Source organism: Neopsephotus bourkii, unplaced genomic scaffold (assembly GCF_033783945.1).
Source record: "Neopsephotus bourkii isolate Nb327-2 ecotype Australia unplaced genomic scaffold, CSIRO-AGI_Nbou_v1 NB_1783, whole genome shotgun sequence".
NCBI lineage: Eukaryota > Metazoa > Chordata > Aves > Psittaciformes > Psittacidae > Neopsephotus > Neopsephotus bourkii.
Window position 1 is genome coordinate 827,418 of NW_026902257.1, and position 10,748 is coordinate 838,165.

The 10,748-nt window shown below is 40.3% G+C and overlaps 1 protein-coding gene across 1 annotated transcript in view; it reads left to right on the forward strand.

The window, feature by feature from the left end:
• ZCCHC24 (zinc finger CCHC-type containing 24) overlaps positions 1-8,527 on the forward strand; it is a 111,077-nt gene extending 102,550 nt beyond the window's left edge. The window contains exon 4 of the mRNA XM_061380044.1: positions 7,152-8,527. Coding sequence (XP_061236028.1) covers positions 7,152-7,265 — 114 coding nt within the window. The 3' untranslated portion in view covers positions 7,266-8,527. The remainder of the gene's footprint in view (positions 1-7,151) is intronic.
• Positions 8,528-10,748: the final 2,221 nt, after the last annotated feature.

Below are 10,748 nucleotides of genomic sequence, written 5' to 3' on the forward strand. Positions count from 1 at the left end.
TGATAACTTGAATTACTTTGCACCTACCATAGGAGAGTTCTCATTCATGTTTGAGTTTCAATGTACTTCTAGAAGATTTCAGCAATCCCTTCTCCCACCTTCAGTGCATTAATAGATGTCCTCAGCTAATTACAGGCTCATTCCAACTTTGTTATATGGTATGAGAGTATTTTCACTCTGATGTGAAGCTTCCATTAGCCATTTTTTATCAGCTTAAACAACTTATCTAAGAAAAGATGCTGCCTTCCCATAGAACCCATGTTTCTCTTGTGCCATTTTAAGTCCATTCAAGAAAAAGAAATTGATGTTGCTGTTTTGTAATGTCTTTCACTACAAATCACTACACTATGCAATATAATCCTTTTATGGTTACTTGCACTATGATCATATTTTTCCTCCACTTTAACAAAACCCAGATGAACTGGCCAGACAGAAGATGTCTGACCTCCATTCAAGCTCAGACAGTATTTACCTCTAGTGAAATAAATTATTTCTACTTCCAAACAATCTTGTCAATATGTCTTCTCTGCAATGTGTTGAAATTCATCATCTCCTTTTCTTTTTCTTTGCCCTACCATTTAGTAAATATATCATTGTGACTAACAGATAAAGAGGTATTTTGAACATTATTTAAAAAAAAAAATTAATGGTCATTTTATCAGCAGATGAAAGTCACTGTTGTTTCTCAACATTAACTATCCTTATGTCAAGTTACAACAACTCGCAAAACTACAAACCCTATGTAGCTGCAAACAACTCTGACCATGTTTAAAACCATTCAGATGACAGATTTCCCTGGCAAGGGCATATTATAAAGAAGTCTACATTCACAGTAGTATATACAGCATGAAAACTCACACCAGATCAGATAAACCTCCTCTGATCCACATCTGACACAGGACAATGCGGATATAGACAAGACACAGCAGCCACCTCCAAGGATACTTTCCCATCCTCTGGTATGGCCAAGTGAGTATCTCTATAGTCCTCTAGTTTCTCACCAAATAGATCTACCTCTGTAGAGTCTATTCGATAGCTGGGTTATAACCACATGGGCCACTAAGCCTTGCTGTGTGAATATTAGAGATTAGGAATGCTTTTGTCCATTTTAGGAGGAAAAAAATGTAAATTCTTATTTCAGGATTGCTTGATACTCATTGCAGTGAACTATGGGCTTGTTCTCAGTTGCCGGGCTTGCCCTTTTCTCCGGTCCTGGCCTCCATCTCTATTTCATCTTCCCCAGTTGCTTTCCTGAGTCTGTGGACTTTTCAGTCCTGCAGAGTTTGTCCACATTCTCTCACAAGGGGTGGCTCTTGCCTGAATACTCTCATGTAAGTGGTTCAGGCAATAATATCAGAGTACTGAAGATAACTGTCTGCACTCTGGATAGCTCTGGGGTAGCCATTGAAGCACATATGCTGGGTCTGTGAATGGCTTGTGCAGCTATGCTCAAATCTTGATTTCCTATGCATACCTTTCGTTAGTTGGTCCCTGGAGAGGAAAGCAGCCATACTTCCCTGCCACCTGCTCTTTGTTCCTGGAGGCTCTTTTCACTTCAGGAAATGATGCCGTGCCAATTCCCCACAAGGAATGTCTCAATTCAGCCCTGTGCTCTCATTCCACATACCCTATTTGTGAGAATGAGCTTTTAATCTCTCTGGGGCAGGAAAAGTCTTCTCAGCAATTCTACAGCTGTGTATATACTTCAGAGTGCTCTATAAATACAGCTCTAAATCTCTCTGTCTAAGAGAGGTGGTAGAGAATGTATTGCAAGAAGTAACAGAAGAGCCTGATAACAGGGCTGCTGCAATTCATTCCCCAGCTCATCCATGGAGCACGGAATGAGGTGGCTCTTGCACCGGAGCTGTAGAGCTGCTCCTTATCCCAAAGAAGTTCCGTGTGCATTTTTGTTTCCATGACTAAATTGTGCCATTCCTTCTGTGTTTCCACCATGTCCCTCAAGTGGTAAACCTCCCTGTGGAACAGCTTACAGGAATTCACAGGACATGGGGCAAAACTTCGAGGCCTGTTGAGCTCAAGCTTTACTGAGGAGTAAGAGACGAAAGAACTACCCTGACAAAGCTTCTCCATGTCTACTAGTACTAGTTACTTTAGCTACTCTAAACATAACCAGGGATCTTAGACTGGACTTAACCCTACCTTTTATTCTTCCAAGGAATTTGGATTTTGTAGTTGTTTATGCTCCTTCTTACCCTGCTCCAGCAAGGAGCCAGTTCTTGTAGCCATTCATCAGTGTTCTTGGCACCGTAACAGCCCAGATGCCAAGCTTTGAATTCTCATCTTCTTCCCCTGCCTGCTATAGCAGCAATATCTGTGCCTGTGGTTGCTTCCTGGCTGGCCTCTTATCAAGGCTTCTCTGACTTTGTGGGTAACTCAAGTGCTGTTTCTGACGACAGCTGTTGCACTGGTGCAGAACCAGCCATCTGGTGACTGACTTGTCCTCTTGGACACTATTTTCTCCCAGCTGTCAGGAATTTACTGTTGGACTGGAAATAATTTGGTATGTAAATACATTCTTTGTAATATCCAAGCTATTACTTCCCTGGGCAATGCAGTGGTCTCATCACAATTTCCATACACTGGTGCATCCACAGCCACCTCTGTATGAGGATGGATGGGTCTGACCACTCAAGCCCAGTAAGCCTTTCAACAGTTTCAGGCCTACAATTACAACCTTTTAACTCTTTATATTTAATAAACCCTCCCTCACATGTCTGTACTTCTGTGCTCCAGCAGTGGGAATACAGATCACCCCAGACTGCTGCTTCTCTGAGGTCTAAAAAGAGACTTACACCATTTAGCTCATACAGTTATCATTCATTTGTAGCTAGCCTGACCCAGAGGTATGCTGTTGACAGAGGCTGCTTGCTGTCTCTGAGCACCATGCCTCTGATCTGCAGCCTTCTTATCACTGCCTCTTAGACCCACAAGCAAGAACTGAGGGCCTCATTAATGTTCTTGTTCCCCACAGACAGAACATAGAGGGTCTACTGCTCAAGAATGTACATTGCATTTCATCTTCTTCCCCAGTGCGTAACTTTTATCAGACTAAAAATTTACTAATTCACAATAGCATTTGTATCTTGAGGGAAGCATAACTACCTATGGCTTCTTAAGACTGTTAACCTAATGATTATCCTGCCAGCTATAGCTGTAGAATCCATTTCTGTTCACATATCTAATCTCTCATTTAATCATCTCATTTGATTCATTAGGATGAGTCCAGAAAATGATGTAGAAGTGGGGTTTCGCATGTCAATTTTTTATATGATCCTTTACCCATCAGTGGTGCAATCAAACGTTTCCATTATTCAGGAAAAAAAAAATAATCAACCTTCTAAATACAAACATAAGCAGCCACATTGTTCCATTCTGCTTCATAATGGAGGCAATTTTCCTCAAGGATGGCTTAGTGGTGTTTTCTGACACCTAACACTTCATAAGGTTGAGCTTTTTGTTTTGAGGGTTTGGGGGTTTCAACTGACCTGTGGGAAACGCAGAGTTCATTCAATACATGTAGACTGGGACAGCAGTAGTTCACAATCAAAAGTTAATTTGAATGACAAGAATTACTATATAAATTTCTTTCAGCTTCATTCCCCTGAGGCAACAGCTTTAGTCACTACCACCAAATGCTTCCTGGTGGGCTGCACAAGATTATTTCCACCCAGAAACTACCAGGAGAAAATTAAAGACAGACAGACAAAAAAGAAGAATGTAAGAGTGCCCATGCCTGTAGTTTTTATTGAAAATACAGACTGCCAAATCCTGGATGCTTGCATTTTAAAAAGACAACGAAAATTGAAGTATTAAATTTAAAATCTCTGTTAAATGGAGAAAAGCATACCTTTCCCAGAGAAACATAGCAGGGGTTTTTGTTTTACAAGCTCCATTTCATCTCTTGCTAAGGAAAGGAATTATTTTTACAGCGAAATAGCCTGTCCCCTTTTCCTCTCCCTCACTAACCACATGGCTGAGTTTTCATGCTACCAGCCTCTCAGCAGCAGCACAGAACTCCTACAGCTTCCTCAGCTATTTGGATCTTCTGCATAATTCAGGCAATGCCCAAATCTAGCACACCGTTTCCAGCTGCCCGGTCCTACGCACCCCTCTTGCATTGGCATTTTCACCTTCCCCTCTGCTTCTACCACACCAAAGCTGGCAAGAATTGTCTGAGGTCAGCCTGCACCGCAGAAGTCCAACCTGATGGACACACAGCTCTTCAGCTGTCTAAAGTCCTCCCCTTTTAGCAGGGTGTAAGAAAGGTTGCAAGGATGTGAGGTTCATACTTTAATGTCCTCCACAATTAGTAATTTACAGAGAGCGACCTGACAAGAACAGTTGCCTCTCAGGGTGTTTGGAGGTGGGGGGACAGGGTTGTCTTACAAGAAACCCGTAAAGAGAAAACAGCAAATGGAGATGCCATGGTCTTCATTTTATGCAAAAGCTGGACTGAAGTGTTCTGGGGACACAAACCATGCAAGCACACTACAAGCTATGAAGCCTCAGCCCTCCACTGCCTCACCAGAAATGCATCCTGGGCTCTGCTCAGCTCCACTCTTTCCAGCTGGCCCTTGGCAACCTGCTTTCCTGCATTTGTAACCCCTCTCTCCTCATCCTCTGTGTCGTAATACACTGGTAACAATAACATTTCTGAAATCAAAATGCTTCTCAGGCCAAAAAGCTGAGCTCAATCAACACAGGGGGAAAGCAAACCACGGAGAGCTATTGTTTCTGAAAACCATCCAAAAAACTTTTGGCGCTTCAAGGCATTCCTAATGTCCTTTGCACTATTTCCAGGAAAAACTATTCCCAAGGCCTTGCATATTAAAAAAAAAAAAAAATCTGGCTTATATCAATAAACATGATAACTGCCGTAGTTTTTCTCTTTAATCAGAGCACAGCTAGCAGTACAAGCAATCAGAGCTGAGCAGAATAGCCTGTTTTAAGTGTAGCATTTCAGAATTCTCAGATCCTCCATAGGGGAGCATAAATGAACTCCTGGGACTCCTGAACCTGAACACCATTTTTTATTACATTTATGAAACACAAGTTCTTAAAGAATATTTGTGGACAGATGCTAGCGAAATAAGTGGTAGAAAAGGCAAATGGGCAGTTTTTCTGACCAGATCAGTTTATTCAACTTGTCTGTATTGTGGCAGAAGCACTGCCTTCACCAGTGGTTGGGTTGCAAGCCTAGAAAGTGGATTGCTGGTTCTGATCATAAGTCCTAACATCCTGATTTCCAACAGGTCATTCAAACCTCAGTGAGATTGCAGGAGGAGGCTAAAGGATTTACAGCAAATGAGGGGTCCATCTACCTTCCTTATCCTCTGCTTGATACAGGGAATTTTATTTGCAATTAAATTGTAAATTAAACTCAAAGACATAGGTAGCCTGGGACAACATCATGGGCAAGAAAGTTGAACAAGTAACAAACCATTGACAGTCACCACTGAATTATTCCCATATATTGTCTTTACTAGCTGTGCACTATAAGAAATGTTTGCACTTATAACCCAATACAAACAAGCAAGAATTTGAAGGCATCTCTTGTTCAGGATAATAGAATATGTTTCATCTCATTTTAGCTATTCAGTAATCTGAGAAACCCCTGTATTCCCTGGATTATAAGGCGTTCTTGCAGTGTTACATAGTCAAATGAAAAAGCTTTGAATGCGTCTGTTCTTCCTGTCCACAGGCTCTAAAGTGTATGGCTTTGGAATGAAGAACTTAGAAATAAAAACCTAGGTGATCATAGAATCATAAAATAGTTAAGGTTGTAAAGGACCTTAAGATCATCAAGTTCCAAACACCCTGCCATGGGCAGGGACACCTCGCTCTAAACCATATCACCCAAGGCCTCGTCCAGCCTGGCCTTGAGCACTGCCAGGGATGCAGCGTTCACAACCTCCCTGGGCAGATGTACTTTACGATTTTACAGATAATAGAAAGTCTTTAGGACTTCGGAAAGGCATGAAGAAAAAATGGCCATAACTTTGTAATTTATATTTATGCACTCCCTACTATAGGAATCATATTTTGGAGAAATAAGCAAGAGTCTATTATCACTGTGGTACCAGTGAGAAGCTTATGACTTGTTTTCAGATTATACACCACTTGCTGCCTCTAACACAGTCCCACAGAACAACCGCTATCTTCATGGGCAGGCACTGTGCAATGCAGTAGTCTTTCAAGCACAGTTCACAAAAAAAAAGAAAAAAAAAAAAGAATTATGGGTTATTTAATTTTTTTTGTTCATTTTTGTTTTCTTTTTCAAACAAATGCTGCACTTTATGATATTCTACCTCACGTCTCTATCACCTCTAGCTATTAGACGTCCCAAACACTTAACCTTACTGCAGGATTTGAGTATTTTATTTTTAGAATGATTGTGAAAACCCTTTACATGTTATCAAAAATTAAAGACCTACTAAAAGCAAAGCAGTTCCATTCCCTTGTTTAACCAATTATACCCCCCAAAACTGTGATTTAACAAATATTATTAAAAGTACATATTCAATTTATTACTCACATTCAGGGAAAAGGGTTGTGTTGGGAAATTGGTTTGGGGTTGGGTTTTGGTGAGTTTTTGGTGTGGGGGCTTGGGTTTTTTTTTGATTAATTAATAGCTTTGCAGCTGCTGTACTTCAAATGTCTCAGCCTCAGAAATATGAGACTAAGTATTGGGAAAACCTCATTTAGTTATATCTGTGCATGGTTAAGTTTTCATGTAGCAGCTAATCCCAACATTGGTAACCCCTGCTGGCGCTGCTGGGTAATGGGATTCCCATGCTTGAGGAGTTAATGCATTTGGGACATCTCAGTTATTGGAGCCAAGAGAATAAACTCTTCTGTGTAACTGCTTTTATAAATACAGACCCCAATTCATTCTTTTAGTAATTTGTCCCCAAAAAAGTTGCCATCACCTTTGTGAAGAATGACACTAAACCGTGAGGCAACTCTGAACCAATACAGAGCTGAAAAAATATTTCATCCTTTCAGGGAAGAAATATAGTAGCTTTATAATTACTAGCAAGAAGCTCAGTTAAGCATAAAGTCGGCTTCATAATAAAGAGTAACAGTGACAAAACTTTGGATCTAATCTTGTTTCCTTTCCTTCACTGCAGAGACCCCTTGAAAAGCCGGATGGCTTGGATGTTTCAGATCAAAGCAAAGAACACCCCCAGCATCTGTGTGAGAAGTGCAAAGTTTTGGGCTACTACTGCCGCCGTGTGCAATAAACCTTCAAAGTGGCCTCTTCCCATCCCCATCATCCTTGAAGATCCTCTGGCAGCATGCGATCAACAGCAACACAACAAATCAAGATAAAAGCTAAAATAATTGCCAATATTGCCTATCTAATAATATGCCTTACCATTAATAGAATGTAACATTTCTCCTGTGCATGTGCACACATGCAACAGGTATTTAGGGGACTATGATTTGTATAGATACATATATATATGTACACACACATATATAAAGCGTTACTGATAGTGTTCACAACAGAACCACGGTTGCAGGTTCTGCCGATTGTTTACACAGATCCTATATCATGGCCAGGTGGAATGAAGTACTATTCAATAGGCAAGGTATAACATTCACAAGGAACATATGTTATATGTATGGCTTTTGCAGAGGTTAAATAACTGTGGGGCCGCTAATTGCAAGCACTCACCCACAACATGAACGTTATTCCTATTATATGACAAGACAAAGGAAGATGAAACAAGCCACAGCATAAAAGAAGGAAAAATGTTTTCCCAGCTTTAGAAAGTCTGAGAGTTATGTGCTGCTGATTTCTTGGACCTTTTCTATTTGTCACCATCGCATGCACAGGGCCTAGGCAAAATCATTTTTGCAGAATGTGGCAAAAAAAGTGAACAATTGTTTGAGGGTGTGGGTTGGGTAGAAAGGGAATGCCATAATGGGACCCAGAGCATCAGGAAGGATTCCAAGAGGTTTTGGAGGAGACAAAACTGGCTTGCTTGTGCAACTAACTGATCCTTCTCTTGTCATATAATCCCACTGAAATGGTCCCTGTATGTGTATGGGTTGCTTATTAGGCCACAAGGACACTAAATTTACTGTGAATAAGGGGGGATAAGAACACTTCAAGCTGTCCCCAAAGCCCTTAATTGAAAGATTAGCCAAACTTATAATAGTTTTAAAGCCACTTTCTGGAAATACTTTTATGTCCTGTTTTCTACTGTACAAATTTATTATAAAACTTGTTAGCCATAGTTAGTGTTTTGAGGCATGGAGAACACTCCTTAACTTTCCCTCTTTGTCTTCCTGAAGCACCTACATACCTGAGGAGAGATATAGGAGTTATATTTCATTGTCCCATTTCAGGGAGAACTTTGTACAGGGGCATCCTGCTGCAAAGAAGTATCTCATCAGGGACTGGAAATATCATGAACTGAAAGTACCTCGAGACAGTACCCTGTTTGTACATCTACGTAAGAGTACATTGGCAAAAGGACACAACAAGCAATTCACTTGCAGCATTCACTAAGAAACTTACAGGGATGATGTCTGTTTGGTTTGGTGTTTTGGTGTTTGTGTTTTTTTTTAATCAACAATTTCTATTTTTATGAACTTTCCTTTAGAGAGATCAATTTATGTGAATGCTACTTAGTGGAAATACTTTAAATAATTTGATAGGAATTAAACATACTTTGAGGATTAATTCCAGAACATTAAGACACCAGAGGGTTTATGCCAGTTGATAACAGGATGTACAGTCAAGCTCTTTTGTAAAGCTAATTGAAAACTTAGTGAGCATTTGTACAGGAAATGTGAATCTCTTCACAAGTTTGCTCTAGGGTGCAACTTCTGCCATTTACTTGCTTTGTTATAAGCAGGGCAAATTGGTTCCTGCTTGTTCAGGTGGTCACGTACATATCTTGCAAATGTCATTATTTATGAGTAGCCCAAATGACCCAACCTACTGGCGGAAGCAATGAGTAAACATAGGAACTCCCAGCTTCTGACCACAGCTCTTCCATAAGCTCCCTGATTTTGGGCAAGTCACAAGATCCTCCTGAACCTCAGTTTCCCCAGCTGCAAAATGGGGATAATAATACTTTAGTATACCTACCTCACAGGAGAGTTGTGAGGTTCACTTAGTATCTCTTAAGTGTTTTGACATCACTGAATGAAAAATGCTACGTAATGCTTAACCAGTATTAACTAAATTAATGACTTCAAAACTAGTTTTGTCCAGCCAGCAATTCCATCAACTAAAATAGCTGAAAATATTATTATTGAAAGTTAACACTAATAACAGTATAGTTGCCTCAGTGAATATATGCAGTTTTAGCATTACTGCATGGAAACACATTCTTTTGCACAAACTCAGAAATTACCTTGGAGACAAACTCTACAAAAATACTAATCTGCCCATACATATACGAAAATACATGGGCAAATCTAGGGGTAGATTTTTCAAAGCTTGACCTCTAGTAATTAACATCAATATTTTGTTTCAAGCACAAGTAATTTTGGAAGAGCCACATACTAAACCAGGTTTGTTTTTTACTCTTCAGTACTTAATAGTACATAACAAAACACCTTGATGCTTCACATCCAGCTAAAGGACATGTAGAGAAACCCCCTTAAATGAAGATAAAGGAAAATGTTTTTTATTTTCTCCCTGAAACCAAGATGTTGCTATCATCCTTTTTTTCCGTGTTGAAATAATTCCCATCTTGTGATAACCACTAGATCAGTAAAATAACACATCCCTTGATGCAGCTACATCAGCATACAGCACACAACCAGGTTCTGAACAAAGGCCAACTAAAAGATACCATTACATGCTATATTCATGGCAGTGCCCAATTAAAAAATTATTTATCCAGGTTCAATACTAGATGGCAATGCCTTTAGCTTATGGATTTTTAGGTTGTACTAAAAATACATGTGAACTACTTTAACACAATATCTATAGGTGTAGAATAATAATTCTTAAGAGCATATTTGTAAGAGTTCAATATTTATATCACTGATATTTTCCTAGGCAGCAGACATAAAAGTCTTTAAGTAGTACTTAGCACATTTGAAATAAAGAGTAGATTTTCCCCTGCACTTATGCTGGGGAAAAACAGGTAAAGAACAAAACACGTGGAAAAGCAAGAAGCAACACTGCTGTAGTTGGTTCTGCCGAATTCAGAGACTGCAAGTTCATCCCAGTGTGGGATGCGGATGTGATACCCTGGGCACCCCAGGGCTGGAAGCTGCCTGCATGCCTTGTCATCCCTGCCAAAAGTGGGGTGTGGGGGGAGAGTGGCTGGAGATCCCTGGGGAGCAGCAACAACCCTGCTTCCCATGCAACCATGTGGCTCAGCTCTGCCTTCCCCTCAGCTGTGTTGGGGCATCCCTTTGTTTTCAGTCCTGGCTGCACAGGGCTGAAGCCTCATCTCCCTAAAGGCCAGCAGCAGTGCCAAGCTCATGAGAGGGGAGCATTCTTCTGTCCCTCCCTGCATGAGCTTTGCTTGTAGGGTTGTAGCATTCAGCTCTGGGCATTTACTCTATGCTCGTCTGTATATAGTTTGTGGGTTGCTGGAAAGAAAACACATCCACATGCGTAACATACAGTAGCTTATGACCATTGGTGTTTTGTTAATGGCACAAAAGGGAAGTTTCTGAATTTTTATTTCAAAAAAGAAAAAAGAGATTGATTAAAAACTGTAGATGATTTATTTTACTTTCTCTGCACC